At 45.3% G+C, this 19,297-nt stretch overlaps 1 protein-coding gene across 1 annotated transcript in view; it reads left to right on the plus strand.

Moving 5' to 3' along the window:
* LOC138673005 (organic solute transporter subunit alpha-like) overlaps positions 1–19,297 on the plus strand; it is a 62,727-nt gene that overhangs the window by 14,257 nt on the left and 29,173 nt on the right. Inside the window, exon 2 of the mRNA XM_069761534.1 lies at positions 17,061–17,212. Coding sequence (XP_069617635.1) covers positions 17,061–17,212 — 152 coding nt within the window. The remainder of the gene's footprint in view (positions 1–17,060; positions 17,213–19,297) is intronic.

The following is a 19,297-nucleotide window of genomic DNA, read 5'->3' on the forward strand; positions in this document are numbered from 1 at the left end:
AAGACAACCAAACCAAATCCCCCACACGAAGCCGGGGACCAACACGCCAACAGCGGTTAGCAAAACGTTGAGCCCTTTCCTGAGACAAAGTCAAATTGTCCACCACATGAGTCCAAATCTGCTGCAGCCTGTCCACCACAGAATCAACACCAAGACAATCAGAAGGCTCAACCTGCCCAGAAGAAAAACGAGGATGAAAACCAAAATTACAAAAGAAAGGTGAAACCAAAGTAGCCGAACTAGCCCAATTATTAAGGGCAAACTCGGCCAATGGCAAGAAAGACACCCAATCATCCTGATCAGCAGACACAAAGCATCTCAAATAGGTCTCCAAGGTCTGATTAGTTCGCTCAGTTTGGCCATTAGTCTGAGGATGAAACGCCGAAGAAAATGACAAATCAATGCCCATCCTAGCACAAAAGGCTCACCAAAATCTAGAGACAAACTGAGAACCTCTGTCAGACACAATATTCTCCGGAATGCCATGCAAACGAACCACATGCTAAAAAAACAATGGAACCAGATCTGAGGAGGAAGGCAACTTAGGCAAAGGTACCAAATGGACCATTTTAGAGAACCGGTCACAAACAACCCAGATAACAGACATCTTCTGGGAAACAGGAAGATCCAAAATAAAATCCATGGAAATATGCGTCCAGGGCCTCTCAGGGACCGGCAAAGGCAAAAGCAACCCACTAGCGTGGAAACAGCAAGGCTTGGCCCGGGCGCAAGTCCCACAGGACTGCACAAAAGCACGCACATCGCGAGACAAGGAAGGCCACCAAAAGGACCTAGCAACCAAATCTCTGGTACCAAAAATCCCAGGATGACCAGCCAACACTGAACAATGAACCTCTGAAATTACCTTACTTGTCCATCTATCAGGAACAAACAGCTTTCCCACAGGACAGCGGTCAGGCCTATCAGCCTGAAATTCCTGAAGAACCCGGTGCAAATCAGGGGAGATAGCAGAAAGAATCACCCCCTCCTTCAGAATGCCAACCGGCTCAAGGACTCCAGGAGAATCAGGCGAAAAACTCCTAGAGAGGGCATCAGCCTTAACATTCTTAGATCCCGGAAGATACGAGACCACAAAATCAAAACGGGAGAAAAACAGGGACCATCGAGCCTGTCTAGGATTCAGCCGCTTGGCCGACTCGAGGTAAATCAGATTCTTATGATCCGTCAGGACCACAACACGGTGTTTAGCTCCCTCAAGCCAATGTCGCCACTCCTCAAACGCCCACTTCATAGCCAACAACTCCCGATTGCCGACATCATAATTGCGTTCTGCAGGCGAAAACTTTCTGGAAAAAAAAGCACACGGTTTCATCAAAGAACCATCAGACTCCCTCTGAGACAAGACGGCCCCTGCCCCAATCTCAGAAGCGTCGACCTCAACCTGAAAAGGAAGAGAAACATCCGGTTGACGCAACACAGGGGCAGAAGTAAATTGGCGTTTAAGCTCTTGAAAGGCCTCAACAGCCTCAGAGGACCAATTCGTCACATCAGCGCCCTTCTTCGTCAAATCAGTAAGGGGCTTAACCACACTGGAAAAGTTAACATAGTAACATAGTAACATAGTTAGTAAGGCCGAAAAAAGACATTTGTCCATCCAGTTCAGCCTATATTCCATCATAATAAATCCCCAGATCTACGTCCTTCTACAGAACCTAATTGTATGATACAATATTGTTCTGCTCCAGGAAGACATCCAGGCCTCTCTTGAACCCCTCGACTGAGTTCGCCTAAGTTGGCAATGAAACGGCGATAGAAATTAGCAAAGCCCAAAAATTTTTGAAGACCCTTCACAGATGTGGGTTGGATCCAGTCATGAATAGCTTGGACCTTAACAGGATCCATTTCTATAGACGAGGGAGAAAAAACAAAACCCAAAAAAGAGACCTTCTGAACTCCGAATAGGCACTTAGGCTGGTTTCACACTAGCGTTTTTGAACGCATGCGTTTTTTTAAAAAAACGCATGTTACAAAAACGCATGTAAACGCGTGTAAACGCTGCGTTTTTTGACGCACGCGTTTAACGCGTGCGTCAAAAAAACGCAGCGTTTACACGCGTTTACATGCGTTTTTGCATGCGTTTGCGTTTTTTGTGCATTTTTGGAAAAAAAAAAAAAAGGTTACAATAACCAACCAATGAGAATAGAGTGGGCTAGAGAGGGCGTACATGATTGGGACTCAATATATAGACCCTAGGGGTACATAAAGTTTCAGAGCTTGCTACTGTTTCCGGTGTCACGATGGATCTTTCAATAGCGAACTTTAATTTCCAACTGGAGTTCAGCTTCAAGATTTTCCTTGCCTGTGTTTTTGCTTGGGAGCAAGACCGAAACCGCCAAAGATGGAGAAGGAGACAGCGTCGGCGTTTTTGGAGGCACCCCATCATTGAAGTGCGTGAGACCCGCGGAGCATATCACACCCTGTATGCGGAGCTGAATGCCAACCCGGAGAAATTCCAGGATTACACCAGAATGTCGCAAGATTCTTTCCGTGAATTACTGTCTCGTGTCGAAGGTTCCATACGGCGACAGGACACACGGCTCCGTAGAGCAATTCCACCCGAGGAACGTCTGTTGGTGACATTACGGTATGTTCCAAAAATAAACCAATGATAGTCAAATTTTGGGGTTATGACATGTATTTTGGGTTGTTTTTTTAAAATTGTTCTTATTGAAAAACAACATATAATAAGAGCCGTTTTATAATGTTTTTTTTGGTTTCTTTTCCTTCTAGATTTCTGGCCACAGGAGAGAGTTTATCTTCCCTGCACTTCCAATACCGCCTTGGAATCTCAACCCTGTCCGGAATTGTTGTGGACACCTGTTGTGCGTTATGGAATGTACTCCGTGAGGAGTTTATACCCGTACCCACCGTGGACATGTGGCGGGAAATATCCAAAACATTTTTGAACGTGTGTGATTTTCCAAACTGTTTAGGGGCGGTGGATGGGAAGCACATCCGCATTGTTAAACCTGCAAGAACCGGATCTGAGTTTTTTAATTATAAAAAATATTTTTCGATAGTGCTCATGGCAATAGCGGATGCGGAGTGTCGCTTCATCGCCGTGGACGTTGGAGCTTTTGGCCGTGGCAATGATTCCCAGACCTTCAAGAGCTCTGATATGGGCCGCCGTGTGTATGGCAACAATTTTAATTTCCCACCTCCACAGCCTCTCCCCAACACTCAAGGGTCACCGCTGCCATTTGTTATGGTTGGGGATGAGGCCTTCCAGATGTGTGAAAATCTCCTGAAGCCATATTCTAGTAGGGACTTGGACCATACTCGCAGAATATTCAACTACAGACTGACAAGGGCAAGAAGAACCGTAGAGTGCAGCTTTGGCATTCTGGTTGCAAAATGGCGCATTCTCGCAACAGCCATCAATCTAAAAGTGGAAACAGTGGACGAGGTGGTCAAAGCCTGTGTGGTTCTACACAATTATATAATGGCTAAGGAGCGACCCCACATTGAACTTGATGAACCAATTTCACACCCATTGCCCGATTTTCATCATCACCCGATGAGGTCAACTGCAGCCGTTGGTCTTATGCGTGACCAATTTGCGGCCTATTTTGTGTCCGATATTGGACGGGTTTCATGGCAGGACAATGTTGTTTAAATGTCCTGTTGTATGTTAATGTTTACCAAATATTAAATACTGATACCAATTTTTCAAATTAATAAACTTTTTTGTGTTCACCAGGTCTCCTGTCTTTTTCCTCTCTAAAGGTTGAACAAAGATGGGCAGTAGTAGTATATCATAATTTGTAATCCAAAACAAGGAGTGGGTGATAGTTGATGAGGTAATAATTTGATTTTTTTAATCATAATTGACCTCTGTTGCACTCCCTATTTTGGTTTACAAACAATGATATAAACACGCATACTTATAATGTAACCAGATTTAAATTTCTTTATTGGTAATCTTCTTGACGTCATTGCGTCACGACTGGCACGCTCTCTATTCCCGTCAAGTCAAGTGTAAGAAATAATGAATTCATGATGAACATAAACATGATCATGAATTCAAAATTTCTTACACCTGCCAAGGTGAGGATAGATAGTTAGCGTGTGCCAACCATTGTCCCATCAGTTTGACAAACATTGTCACATAATGTGCTATATAGAATATGGTGAATATACAAGTCAGTAATCAACTAAACAGGTCAGGTGTCTATTTTGACATCTGACCGGTTCAGTTGAGTTCTGAACTTGATTTACACCATTTTCTCTTTGTACAGTGACACTACACCAGTTAAAAATTAAAAATAAGAGTATGGAAATAACTACTATTTTTTTGGCCAACTCATATCTGTATACTAAAGAAACACATATAGATATTGTCTGGTATTTTATACTACTGGAGATATGTGTAGGCCAAAAGAATAAAAGTGTGTAAACGCAGTTTATTGGTGTGTATTTAGAGTGGTGAAAGACACAATAAACCAAACATAATTGTTGAAAATAAACTTTTTTTTATTGGGGAAAAACACAAATTTATTTTTTTTTACCGCGCCGGGTTGAACCACGCCGGCTTGGGGTTGAGTGCCGTAACTGGGGGGTATTTAGAACTGAAGCCTGGCTCACCGTGGAGGAGGCAGAGGTTGCAGGAGAATGGGCAACAAAACTTGAAGGGTCTGGAAGTTCGGGGATGGGGCTTAAAACATGAGGGGCTTGAGACAAACTGCACGGTTGAGACACATCGGAAGGTGATGGGGGAGGAATAAACAAAGTTTTCTGTTTCTTATGGGTTTTGCCAGTTTTCTGTGTTTTCCGGGTTGGGGGAAGTCTTTTGGGGCTAGGGTGTAAACTTTGGGTGGGAGACACGTCAGGACCCGGCTCCACAATTTCACAGTCAGTCTCCATTGTGGAGCGCTCGGCAATCTCTGAGTCCAATGGGGGGAAAGATAAAGTCCCGCCTGGGTCCTGGTGCCTCGTTGGGGGGGGGAAAACAAAAACCCTCCCAGGATCCTGGTGCCTCGTTGGGGGGGGGGAAACAAATCCCATACCAGCGTCCTGCTGCATTGCTGGTGGGGGGGAACATAAAGCCATGGATGGTTCTTGGTGCATCGGGGTGGGTCCTGCCCGGAAACGTATGGCTTGGTCATGCATCATGGGGTGCCCGGTGCGATACGCCATGGATGTGTCCTGCTGCATCGGGGGGTTTCCTGCCCGGAAAGCAACGCCTCGGTCCTGCTGCATCGGGGTTGGTCCGGTCCGATATGCCAGGCCTCGGTCCTCCTGCATCGGGGTGGGTCCGGTCAGATATGCCAGGCCTCTGTCCTGCTGCATCGGGGGTGGGCCGGTCCGATATTGCATGGATGGGTCCTGCTGCATCGGGGGTGGGCCGGTCCGATATTGCATGGATTGGTCCTGCTGCATCGGGAGGTTGCCGGGCCGATAAGCCACGCCAGGGTCCTGCGTCATAGAGGTGTCAGCGGAGGAGGTCCAAGCCGGAGCAGCGGTCGTCACGGTGGTGGCGGTGGGATGTCCAACAGCACTCGTCATCGTGTTGGCGCTGTACTGGAGAACACCTGTTGAGGGAATAGAGGTGGCCGTGCAGTGGTATGCAGCAGAGGTAGGAATGGTGTTTACTTCGGACAGTGACGGCACAGTTGGATATGCCGCCACATTACGACTCTGACTCTGCTGCATAGCCTGCCCCAAAGCAACATTGCAGGCCTGCATCACACTCAGCTGGAGATCAGGGCTAAGGTGTTCCGACATGCTCTGGTGGATTTTATTAAAAAAATGATGAGCTGGCTTCTGGAGGTCGGCTTTAACTTGATCAAGGCTTTTAGCGACATCCTGGATGCGGCACTGTAACAGGTTATGGGACACATCCATTTTGTCACTTAAAGCCTTGATAGCTTCGTGTAAAACCGAGCTCAAGTGCAAAAACTCGGGCATGAGGGACCTATCCGAAGCCCTCTGTCGCTGCCGGGATGAGCCCGCAAAAATGGGTGCAGCGAAAGAGGACTGCGAAAGGGGAAGACCTGATGGGCCAGCTCCCTGGTCTCCAGTGACTGTGGAAGACCCACCTGGTGCTGCGCTGCTGGATGGCTGGGACGGGTCCGTGGCTGTCGGCTGAAGGACCGCTCCAGAACCTGTGGCGACAGTCGTGCAGTGTGTGCTGTGAAAAAATAAAACAGAAAATTAATACCAAACGATAACAAGACGGTACATCCTATGGAATTAAAAATGACAGATTATGTCAATGCAATACAACCGGAGGCATGTGACAAATACTTACGTTCTCAAGAGAAGGACCGGTCTCAGGAAGGCCAGCACACGGTGGTACTTGTACAGCCGGTGCCTTGCTCCGGAACCACTAGCTGCACTCTTCTCTGCACGCAGGTCCTTGTTGAAGCGGTCCTTCATGGAACGCCAACGTGTTCTTACTTTGTCCACTGTGAAATAACAATAAAATATAATGGTCAGAATCAGGACTTTTGGCCATGCTCTCGTGACTGTGTGTGATGACAGAAACTACGAAAAGTTTCTGTCATCACACACAGTCAAGAGAGCATGGCCAAGGTCTGTTTCTTCACACTATCGTGCAATACTTACCAAATGCATTACGGACCCGTGGCGTTGAATTCTCCCAGCCATCCCACAACGCTTGGGCCACCTCACTCCACAAACGACGGATAACACTATTGACGGAGTGCTGTTGATCCCGGCTGTCCCACAACGGGACTCGCTCCTGTACCAGAGTGATTAGCAGGTCATTATCGATGTGGTCATCGTCCCGTTGTGAAACCTAAAATTTAATTAAAAAAAATTAAGTTTGCTCAACCACATTTTAAAAAAAAAAAAAAAAAATGAGAAAGGGCAGAAATATGAAAGACAACTTAAATAAGGACAGTCTGCCTGGTATACATACCCGCTGCCGTCTTCCACCTGGACCTTGACTCCGCTGCTCCGTACCTCTCTGTCCCTCAGTTGAAGTGCTCTATAGAATAAAAAAAATATAATTGCCTCGTGTCGATGTGACAGTCAATACTTACCAAGCTGACGGAACAAAAAATTACCTCGCTCACGTGATCCACTTCTGATTGCCGTGGCTGGAATTCATCATCAGACGAAGAAACCGGAGAAGACATTCTGATGCGTGTTGAAAGAAAAACATTGAAAAAATTAGGACATGTAGATCCAAAAAATTGAAGAATAATGCATTGGCAAGGATATACTCACATTGCTCTGTGTCTTGTCCAACAATGCGTCCGGGCAGGGTGCTGTCTTCCTTGGAGTCTGATGAGAAGTGACCAGAAACTTCCCCCAGCCTTCCTTTTATAACCCTTCAGCTATGGGGGAGCCTTATCAGTGTCTAGACAACCTTATCTTAACTATGGTGCCAAAAAAAACGCATGCTTCAAAAAAACGCATGCGTCAAAAAAAACGCATACAAACGCATGTCCAAAAAAACGCATGCGTCTCCATTGACTCCAATGCAATTTTTTTCCAAAAAAAAACGCTTGTGAACGCATGCGTTTTTTTGGAAAAAAAAAACGCTTTGCAAAATACTACAGGTTGCATTTTAGAAAGTGAACGCATGCAGTTAAAAAACGCATGCGTTCACAAACGCGGACAAACGCGGACATCAAAAAACGCACGCGTTTTTAATGTTAAATATAGGGAAAAAAACGCATGCGTTTTTTTTTGTAAAAACGCATGCGTTCAAAAACGCTAGTGTGAAACCAGCCTTAGACCCCTTCACAAATAAAGCATTATCACGAAGGATCTGGAACACCATCCTGACCTGCTTCACATGAGACTCCCAATCATTGGAAAAAATCAAAATATCATCCAAATATACGACCATGAATTTATCAAGATAATTGCGGAAAATATCATGCATGAAAGACTGGAACACAGATGGAGCATTAGAGAGCCCAAATGGCATCACAAGGTATTCAAAATGGCCTTCGGGCGTATTAAATGCAGTTTTCCATTCGTCACCCTGTTTAATACGAACAAGATTATATGCCCCTCGGAGGTCAATCTTAGTAAACCAACTAGCCCCCTTAATCTGAGCAAACAAATCAGTAAGCAGAGGCAAGGGGTATTGGAATTTGACCGTGATCTTATTAAGAAGACAATAATCAATACAGGGTCTTAAGGAGCCATCCTTCTTAGCAACAAAAAAGAAACCCGCTCCCAATGGTGACGAAGAGGGCCGAATATGCCCTTTCTCCAAAGATTCCTTAACATAGCTCCGCGTGGCGGCATGCTCTGGCACAGACAGATTGAAAAGTCGGCCCTTAGGGAACTTACAACCAGGAATCAAGTTAATAGCACAATCACAGTCCCTATGTGGAGGAAGGGAACTGGACTTGGGCTCATCAAATACATCCTGGAAATCCGACAAAAACTCAGGGACCTCAGAAGAGGGGGCAGAGGAAATTGACATCAAAGGAACGTCACTATGTACCCCTTGACAACCCCAACTAGTCACAGACATAGTTTTCCAATCCAGCACCGGATTATGTTCCTGTAACCATGGAAATCCCAGCACAACAACATCATGCAGGTTATGCAACACCAGAAAACGGCAATCTTCCTGATGTGCAGGAGCCATGTACATAGTCATCTGTGTCCAGTACTGAGGTTTATCCTTAGCCAAGGGTGTAGCATCAATGCCCCTCAAAGGAATAGGGCTCTGCAAAGGCTGCAAGGAAAAACCACAGCGTCTGGCGAATTCTAAGTCCATTAAGTTCAGGGCAGCGCCTGAATCCACAAATGCCATGACAGAAAAGGACAACAATGAGCAAATCAGGGTCACAGATAAGAGAAATTTAGGCTGTATCGTACTAATGGTAACAGACCTAGCGACTCTCTTAGTACGCTTAGGGCAATCAGAGATAACATGAGCCGAATCACCACAGTAAAAACACAGCCTATTCTCACGTCTGAATTCCTGCCGTTCTATTCTAGTCAAAATCCTATCACATTGCATAGGTTCAGGACTATGCTCAGAGGATACTGCCATATGGTGCACAGCTTTGCGCTCGCGCAGACGCCGATCAATCTGAATGGCTAGAGACATAGATTCGTTCAAACCGGCAGGCGTAGGAAAGCCCACCATAACATCTTTAAGGGTTTCAGAAAGACCTTTTCTGAAAATAGCAGCCAGAGCCTCTTCATTCCATTTAGTGAGCACAGACCATTTTCTAAATTTCTGGCAGTATAACTCTGCCGCTTCCTGACCTTGACACAGGGCCAACAGTGTTTTTTCAGCATGCTCTACAGAGTTAGGTTTGTCATACAATAATCCGAGAGCTTGAAAAAATGCGTCTACATTCAATAATGCCGGATCCCCTGTTTCAAGAGAAAAAGCCCAGTCTTGAGGGTCACCACGCAGCAAGGATATGATGATTTTCACCTGCTGAATGGGATCACCTGAAGAACGGGGTTTCAAAGCAAAAAACAATTTGCAGTTATTTTTAAAGTTCAAAAACTTGGATCTGTCCCCAAAGAACAAATCCGGAGTAGGAATTCTGGGCTCTAAAGCCGGAGTCTGGACAACATATTCCTGGATACTCTGTACTCTTGCAGCCAGTTGATCCACACTAGAAAACAAACCCTGAACATCCATGCCCGAGCATATATCCTGCACCACCCAGATATCAAGAGGAAAAAAGAGGCAAACCAGAGCACAGAAAAAAAAATGGTTCAGAACTTTCTTTTCCTTCTTTTGAGATACATTTAATTCATTTTTGGCCACTTGTACTGTTATGATCTGGTGGTTTAGGAACAACATGAGACAAGCTCTGAAGGAGGTGGTATCTGTACTGACCGCAGACCCTGAACCTAGCAGCGCAACTAGAAATAGCCGTGGGGGGTACCTGACGCTCCCTAGACCCCCTTGGCACAGCCTAAGATCTAACTTCCCCTAAAGATGGAAACAGGAAACCTATCTTGCCTCAGAAAAAATCCCCAAAGGAAAGATAGCCCCCCACAAATATTGACGGTGAGAGGAGGGGAAAATAACATACGCAGAGATGAAATCAGATTTTAGCATAGGAGGCCAGTCTAGCTTGATAGATAGGACAGGAAAGGATACTGTGCGGTCAGTATAAAAACTACAAAACAATCCACACAGAGTTTACAAAATCTCCACACCTGACTAAAGGTGTGGAGGGTAAATCTGCTTCCCAGAGCTTCCAGCTAACAGAAAAAATCCATAATGACAAGCTGGACAAAAATAGAATGCACAGAACAATAAGTCCACAACATGTGGACTGAAATGAGCAAAGCCAGAATTTATCTTTGCAGAACTGGTCAAGAAACCAGGAGAATCCAAGCAGAGATGTGAATCCAGCCAGAGAACATTGACAAGTGGCATAGGCTGAAGACTAGAGCCAGGTTAAATAGCAGAGCCAGGAGAGACGATTAGTGAAAGCAGCTGCTAAAGCTAAACCCAAGGAGCGGCAGTTCCACTCAAAACCACCAGAGGGAGCCCAAGGGCAGAATTCACAAAAGTGCCATTTACAACCACCGGAGGGAGCCCAAGAACGGAATTCACAACACTGATGGTGATGAGAGGACACTTCTGACAAGGAGATTCCTTACGTTAGGGGGCTTTTTGTAGGAGAGAAGTGGTAGTTCTGGGAATATGTCTTTCAATTTGTGATCTCTATGGAATATGGGTTGGAGATCAGCCCCAATTTTCCTTAGGATGCTCATGTGGGGGTTGTATGTGACCACAAGAGATACCCTGTTGTTACCCTCTCTCAGTTTGTAATCCAGGAGGCGGTTTCTTGGGATCCTTGTAGCCCTGTGGATCTGCTCATCTATTACCAGTGGATGGTATCCTTGGAATGTATTCCTCAGTGATTGCAGCTGTAGTTCCCTGTCTTTGCTGTCTGTACAGATCCGAATATACCTCAGAGCTTGACTGTAGATGATGGATTCTTTTGTGTGTCTTGGATGAAAGCTGTTCCATCTAAGATAAGCCGGACGTCCGGTAGGCTTGTGGTAAATGGATGTCTGTATGGCATTGTCCTTGATGTATATGGTCATGTCCAGAAAATGTATTTGGGTCTTTGAAATGTTGAGGGAGAGCTTGATGGTTGGGTGGTACTTGTTGAAGTTATTGTGGAAGGTGAATAGATCATCTTTTGAGCCTGTCCATATTATTAGCAGATCATCAATGTAGCCAAAGTATGCAAAAGGTTTAACAGAACAAGATGACAAAAATTCTTCCTCTAGTTTCGCCATAAATAAGTTAGCATATTGTGGGGACATTTTGCTTCCCATGGCGCTGCCCATACACTATTGGTATAAATTGTTCCCAAAAGAAAAATAGTTGTGATGGAGCACAAACCTGATGAATTGCAGTGTTGGTTCTGTGGCTAGATTGTTTTTTTGAAGGAAATATTTACATGCTGCAATTCCATCCTCATGAGGAATGTTGGAATAGAGAGACTCTACATCCATGGTGGCTAGTAGAGTGTCCTCTGGAAGTGGGCCCAGCGCTGACAATTTGCAAAGAATATCTGTGGTGTCCTGGATATAGCTGGGTGTGCGCCTCACCAAGGGTTTCAGAATGTTCTCCACCCAACCTGAGATATTCTCAGTTAAAGTCCCAATACCAGAGATGATAGGGATGGAGCCGGTTCCATCCATTTTATTTATACTTACAATCATGAGTGGAACAACATGCGCTCCATCCTTGTCAAACATTGGTCTGTCCTTGGGACTGAGCCCTCCCTGGTGGCCTCTCTTGGCCCATTTCCACTGATGACCTCTAGGAGGTGCAAAAACTTAAATGATCTATTGGTGCGTAGCCACTATGTCCCCACCCCGAACAACCCATTTGGTACTAGTGGTCCCAATCGGGGATGTTTTCCGTGCGGGCACTGTCTTGCCTGCACCAATGTCCTGCGCTGCTCTAGTTTCGCTTCCACTGATGGAACTAGAGAATTTGACATCAGAGAACGGATTTCATGTAGTACAACCAACGTAATTTATTATGCTACATGTCCTTGCCCCATGGTCTATGTGGGGTTAACTACTCGGGAACTTAGAGTCCGAGTTCGTGAGCATGTGCGGGACATTGGTGCGGCCAGGACAGTGTCAGATATATCTGATCTTAAATCAATTCCACGCCATTTTAGTTCGCATCATACATTGATCTTTTACATCTGGGGATTCGGGGTGGGGACAATAAAAAGCTTTTAGCACAAAAAGAAACAAAATGGATATTGCAGCTCGGCACCATGTCACTGAATGGCTTAAATGAAGCACTTAGCTTTGCCTCCTATCTATGAGAAATTTTACTATCGTTATGCACCATTAGTGCCCGTGGTGTGTTTTATGTAAAATGAACCTCCTGCTCCCCATCATATACATATGAAATCCCCCCCTCCTCGGCCTCCATCCCCTTTTCGGTCAGGATGTTGTTTTTAATATTTTATTTTTTGTATCTGATTTTAATGTTTGTTTTCTTAGTGATCTGAATAGATTTGGTGCCTAGGGTTTTCCCTATGAATGTGCTTCTGGCCCTGCCAATATTCGTGATTGATGCCACCCCAACTTTTGGGGGGCCTGATAAAATTCTTCAAGAAGAAGCGTGACTCCTTCTGCCGTCCACCATAATGGACACTGCTCTCTTGAATAGAGGAACTTTCTCCTGGAATGTGGATTTGATGCACTATGACGGGACTATTTACTTAATATGTGTCCTTTTTTATGTTTTGTTAATGCAGAAACGCATATACCGGGTCTCTGATCTGTTGTGGGGTGGTTGGCATGATATGGAATGATTATATCCACGCTCCGTGTTTTGAACACACTTTTCATTGGTGGCCGTGCGTGTCGCGCTGCGGTCCCCTGTGCCCTGGTGTGGATCGGCGTCTCTTGGCCTCGTTCACACGTCCCGGGTGCTGTTTTGCTCCCCGCATGTGCGCACTTGTCCTGACTCCGAGCTCCACGGCCAGGACCTGCCGGACGCAGCACGCATGCGCCGACAGCGCCACCGTGATTGGCCGCCGAGTACCATGTGATCTGGGTCAGGGGCTATTTCAAGGTCCTTTTCGGCACAAAGTGGTTATCCCCTTGAGGAAGCGGTACTGTGCTGCTGCGAAACGCGTGTCGGGGTCCACCTGGTATTTTTTGAGCTGATTTAGTGAGTTCGGGGGGTGGCTGGTAAGATTTCCGCCAGACCTCGTTTTTCACAATATGCATTTGGGATTTTTGTTCTCAACATGTAGAAGGTACCTGTTTGGGGATTGTCTAGTATTAGTTCCAGCAGTGAGGATGAAGTGGAATCAAATCCATTGATGATATGTGTTAGTTCCTTTGGTCGGATCTCCCTGAATTGGAGTGTAGTATTTTATATCCAAGAGTTGTCTGTTCCTGGATGTAATCTGTCATGTTCATTATGACTAGGGTTGAGCGACTTTTACTTTTTTAGGGTCGAGTCGGGTTTTGCGAAACTCGACTATCTCAAAAGTCGAGTCGAGTGAAATCGGCCGATTATGGCGAAAAGTCGGGGATCGTCCGAAGCACGAAACCCAATGCAAAGTCAATGAGAATTTTTTTTTTCTCTCTCTCTCTCTCTCCTCCGTCCCTGAACAGAAAAGCTGGTGTTACACATTGCAAATCGCTACAGCGCACAAGCGACAAGATGGCGATAGGCGTCCACGCCCCTAAGACCTATGTCATCACTCTGCCCACGCTCCTTCATTGGCTGAAAAATGGCGCCAAGCGCGTCATACGAAACACGACTTTGGCGCGAAAGTCGCGTACCGCATGGCCGACCCCACACAGGGATCGGGTCGGGTTTCATGAAACCCGACTTTGCCAAAAGTCGGCGACTTTTGAAAATGAACGATCCGTTTCGCTCAACCCTAATTATGACTAGTCATGAGGATGGAATTGCAGCATGTAAATATTTCCTTCAAAAGAACAATCTAGCCACAGAACCAACAATGCAATTTATCAACAACTATTTCTCTTTTGGGAACAATTTATACCAATAGTGTATGGGCAGCGCCATGGGAAGCAAAATGTACCCACAATATGCTAACTTATTTATGGCGAAACTAGAGGAAGAATTTTTGTCATCTTGTTCTGTTAAACCTTTTGCATACTTTGGCTACATTGATGATCTGCTAATAATATGGACAGGCTTAAAAGATGATCTATTCACCTTCCACAATAACTTCAACAAGTACCACCCAACCATCAAGCTCTCCCTCAACATTTCAAGGACCCAAATACATTTTCTGGACATGACCATATACATTAAGGACAATGCCATACAGACATCCATTTACCACAAGCCTACCGGACGTCCGGCTTATCTTAGATGGAACAGCTTTCATCCAAGACACACAAAAAAATCCATCATCTACAGACAAGCTCTGAGGTATATTCAGATCTGTTCAGACAGCAAAGACAGGGAACTACAGCTGCGATCACTGAGGAACACATTCCTACAACAAGGATACCATCCACTGGTAATAGATGAGCAGATCCACAGGGCTACAAGGATCCCAAGAAACCGCCTCCTGGATTACAAACTGAGAGAGGATAACAACAGGGTATCTCTTGTGGTCACATACAACCCCCACATGAGCATCCTAAGGAAAATTGGGGCTGATCTCCAACCCATATTCCATAGAGATCACAAATTGAAAGACATATTCCCAGAACTACCACTTCTCTCCTACAAACAGCCCCCTAACTTAAGGAATCTCCTTGTCAGAAGTGTCCTCCCATCACCATCAGTGACTGGCACATTCCCCTGTAACAATAAAAAATGCAAAACTTGTACCCACATATTACCAACAGATATAGTCCGTGTACCAAACACAAATCAGGACTATAAGGTCATGGGTTCCTTTTCTTGTACATCCTCCAACGTGGTGTACATGATACAATGTACGAGGTGCCCTGGAAGTATTTATATTGGGGAAACTATGCAAAGACTACAAACTAGGATGAATCTACACAGACACACAATCAGGATTGAAATGGAAACCGGTGGGAAAACATTTCTCTGGACCTGGACACAGTATGACGGATTTAAAAGTCTTAATACTAAAAGGTAATTTTAAGGACCACAGAGAAAGAAAAATTTGGGAATACAAACTAATGAAGATGTTTAATTCGTTGACACTAGGTCTCAATTTAACACCTGGATTTATGAGTCACTACATGGATACAATTCACACCTCCACCAGAAGGACTCCAGATAACTAAGAAAGAACATTATTCCCACTGCCTCTTTGTAAAGGCCTTTGTATTTGTAAAGGTACCTTCACACTGATCAACTTTCTAATGATCACGACCAGCGATACGACCTGGCCGTGATCGTTGGAAAGTCCTTGTGTGGTCGCTGGAGAGCTGTCACACAGACAGCTCTCCAGCTAGCAACGATGCCGAAGTCCCCGGGTAACCAGGGTAAACATCGGGTTACTAAGTGCAGGGCCGTGCTTAGTAACCTGATGTTTACCCTGGTTACCATTGTAAATGTAAGAAAAAAAAACACTACATACTCACATTCCGGTGTCTGTCACGTCCCTCGCCGTCAGCTTCCCGCACTGACTGTGAGTGCCGGCCGGCCGTAAAGCAGAGCACAGCGGTGATGTCACCGCTGTGCTTTACGGCCGGCGCTCACAGTCAGTGCGGGAAGCTGACGGCGGCCCTGCGCTTAGTAACCCGATATTTACCCTGGTTACCAGTGAACACATCACTGGATCGGCGTCACACATGCCGATCCAGCGATGACAGCGGGTGATCCAGCGACGAAATAAAGTTCTGGCCTTCTAGCTCCGACCAGCGATGTCACAGCAGGATCCAGATCGCTGCTGCGTGTCAAACACAACGAGATCGCTATCCAGGACGCTGCAACGTCACGGATCGCTATCATTATCGTTCAAAAGTTGCTGAGTGTGACGGTACCTTAAGAAAATGCCTAATTTGATTACCTTGGCTTATCTATGGACTCATCACACTTCCCACCCCCTAACAAATATCCTGCTGTACTATTCTTTAAATGTGCTTGTTTCTTATTAATCTATGTGTAATCATGCCTGAAGAAGGAGCCTCTGTGCTCTGAAACCCTGTAAACATATTATTTTCTGGTTAGCCAATAAAGGTATCATTCCTAGAATACTTCTGTCATCATTGGGCAGAAAAGTATTCACATCGAGCTTTCTTATGAAAATTTTAGCTATGTTTTATGGTACCAGCTATGTCTATGAGATGTCAGGAATCTCATACACACAGGTTTTTTTTGTCCTCAGTATTTTGTGCAAAACCCGGGGTTTTTGCAGAATGGAGCCTGTCACTTCTGTCAGCGTTTTTCCAGCATTTTTTCAGCATTTTTCACCCATTGAAAGTATTGGATGGTGAAGAAAAAGCTGAAAAAACGCATGTATCAGGTTTTGCTGCGATTTTTATGCCAAAACCAGATGAAGTAGAATCAGATTTTTTTGGGAGGCACTAAACGTTATCAGCATGCACAAGAGACAAATGTAGCATGACAAAAACACAGCAAAAAAACGCAACAAAAAAACAAGGAAAATCTGCTTTTTTGTGGCAAGCTTCTTACTGCCAAGAGAGCAGGTTTTTCTGCAGAAAAAAAAAACGCAACAAAAACGCAACCTGTGAACATAGATTTAAGGTTAAAATGACTGTCCATATGCTGACTAGAAGAGGTCACCAATATGATCTGGGGTTTCTTATAATCACAAGTTCTCCCGTCGTTTTCAAAGCCGCTGCCTGTGTGCTACACTCCCATTTGGATACTGTTCATTCTCATTATAGGCATTTGATAGCATTTACTTGAAGTTCCATAAAACGTACCAGTCAGGTATGAATATGCCTATAAGTTATGCAGTCTACAAAATATTACAGTAATTTACAAGGTACTAAAATGGATACAGTGAGAATGACCTCTCCCCAGCTCGTAAGTGTAAGTACGCAATCATATTCTAGCTAGTAAAAAGGCCGACTGTGCAGTTTGGATAGAAGTTGTATCATTTTACCTTTGTGCCGACAATCAGTTTTATTATTTGTTTCTGCAGAGATGGATGTGACGGGAATGCTGCTGTTTGCTATGTTAACATTTATGACACTAGTCACTTTGCTGGTATTCTTAGAAGAAGCACATTACATGTACAAGAAAATGGCCGGCTCCAAAAAGGCAATAATTATCTGGATAAATTCTGCTGCACCGGTACGTATGTACAATCAGTACAAAAAGGGAAATTAGAATAAACTTCAGAAAAATAAGGGATCTTTACTCCAACTAAAGTAATATGTCGTATTAACATGGTGTGTGATATGCAGGCATGGTACAGCGCAGGAGCTGAGCAGAGGGAAAACATTCATTATTTATTTAAAACCACACACTTTCTCTGCTTAGGAGTCCAGTGGGCGGTCCTATTGAGTGTGATATGGAGTGTACTGCCAGCACTTCTGTGATTATCACAGCTGCGATGGAAGACCTACCTGTGGGTTAGCTGAACACCAGACAATTGTGGGAATACGGGTGCACACCAAAAAGATAAATCCAATATAGTCCAACAAAAAAAGAAAAAAGGTGGCACTCACCATCCGGTTAAGACAGTCCTTTATTTAATCCATAAAACGGGTAGAGCGGGAGAGGAGCGGAAATCTTCTGTGGACGATGGCTGTTTCGCGCTGACTGTGCTTCAACAAGTCCTATTGAGTGATTGACAGCTTTCCCTATATGTTGTATATAAATAGCTGTCAATCATTAGGACCACCCACTAAACCTGTAAATCATTAGGACCGCCCACTGGACTCCTAAGTGTAACTTATACCATATGCTCCAAACAGAACTACGGTATATTTATCAACTTGCTCATTTCCTCCTGTCCTATGTCATGCTGCCCATAAAAAGGTGACATGGGCTCTATCAAAATGTGAAATAAGGTACTTGATCAATATTGAGCTTTTCTGTTTTAGGGTAGAGTCACACGGCCGTATAACTCGGACGAGGATCGCAACACAATGCTCGGACTGGTGGTCGGCTCTCCCAATAGGAGCGTGACAGCACAGAAATATATGCTAAATAAAATAATTGGATATGCTAGCTCACTGCTGACATATAGGCACCCAGAAGAGAAAATACAGTATCTGTCCATCCTGAAAAAAAGATATGGTGATTTGCAGCGCCCCAGGGTCCTGGTCGTTGCAGTAATATCATTCTCCTCTAGAGGGGGAGTGATGATATGTTTGGAGGCAATAAAGGAGATCTCTTTGCCAGTTATCACAATCATGCAACACATTTCATACTCCAGTCCACCAGAGGGAGCTATGCTCCTATTTATTAGGGCACTTTTCACAGTTAGGTAAAACTGGTGGTCTGGATAGGAAGTTAGGCAGATGCTGGCTGAGCTTCACTCAGGCAGCTGCTTCCTGAGCTCCGCTCAGGTAGTTGGTACCTGACAGGGTTGGGATCATGTCAGAGGCCTAGATGGAAGGACACGGAGCTGTGCCTGCCCCACGTGCGGCAGCCCCTAAGAAAGGACACGAACAGAGAACTGTATTGTAGAGGGTGAGAAACAAAGTCATAGCAAAAGGAGTGGAAACCAGAAGGAGTTCTGCCCTGCACAGGCTGCCTCCTTCTGAGGCGCAGGATCCGGTAGCCGGAGCACCGAAGGAGCAGCAGTCCTTTATGCCTTGCTCCAGAGACCGGCAGGACAGCTAATTTCATGTTACTGATCCGCCCCATACCCAGGAGGCACGGTGGCACCCCTCAGAGGCCCTGTAAAAAGCCTCAGGCCACCAGTCATACGGGTTGTCCTATCCATCCGGGGGACAGAGAAAGAGACATAACATCTAGAACATCTACAACAGTTGTGAGGACCTTATGAGAGGCTCAGCAATAAGGTGCTACAACACCCAGGCACTAGAGGAAGGCTACTGATTTCCACCTGGATAAGGGGACTCTGGATTTGCCTCCAAACCGGCCGGACTGCCTGCCCTGTGATCTGGTGCTCTGGACTGTGGATGCTGAAGCCTTCAGTAAAGGTAAAGAGACTGCAACCTTGTGTCCTCGTTCTTCACACCATCCACCATTTACACACTGGGAAGCCCTGGGGACTCACTTCACCTGTGGTAAGATATACCATCTAGCTGCCATAACATCACCCCAGCGGACCCCTTAAAGCAGCATCGGTCACCCTGACCGAATACCACAGGTGGCGTCACGAACATATCCCTTTAAAGACCTTTCCCCCTTTATACACGGACGTCCCGAGGGCCACAGACCGGGTCAGTCACCGTGACACAC

This window comes from Ranitomeya imitator, chromosome 3 (genome assembly GCF_032444005.1).
Source record: "Ranitomeya imitator isolate aRanImi1 chromosome 3, aRanImi1.pri, whole genome shotgun sequence".
Lineage (NCBI taxonomy): Eukaryota > Metazoa > Chordata > Amphibia > Anura > Dendrobatidae > Ranitomeya > Ranitomeya imitator.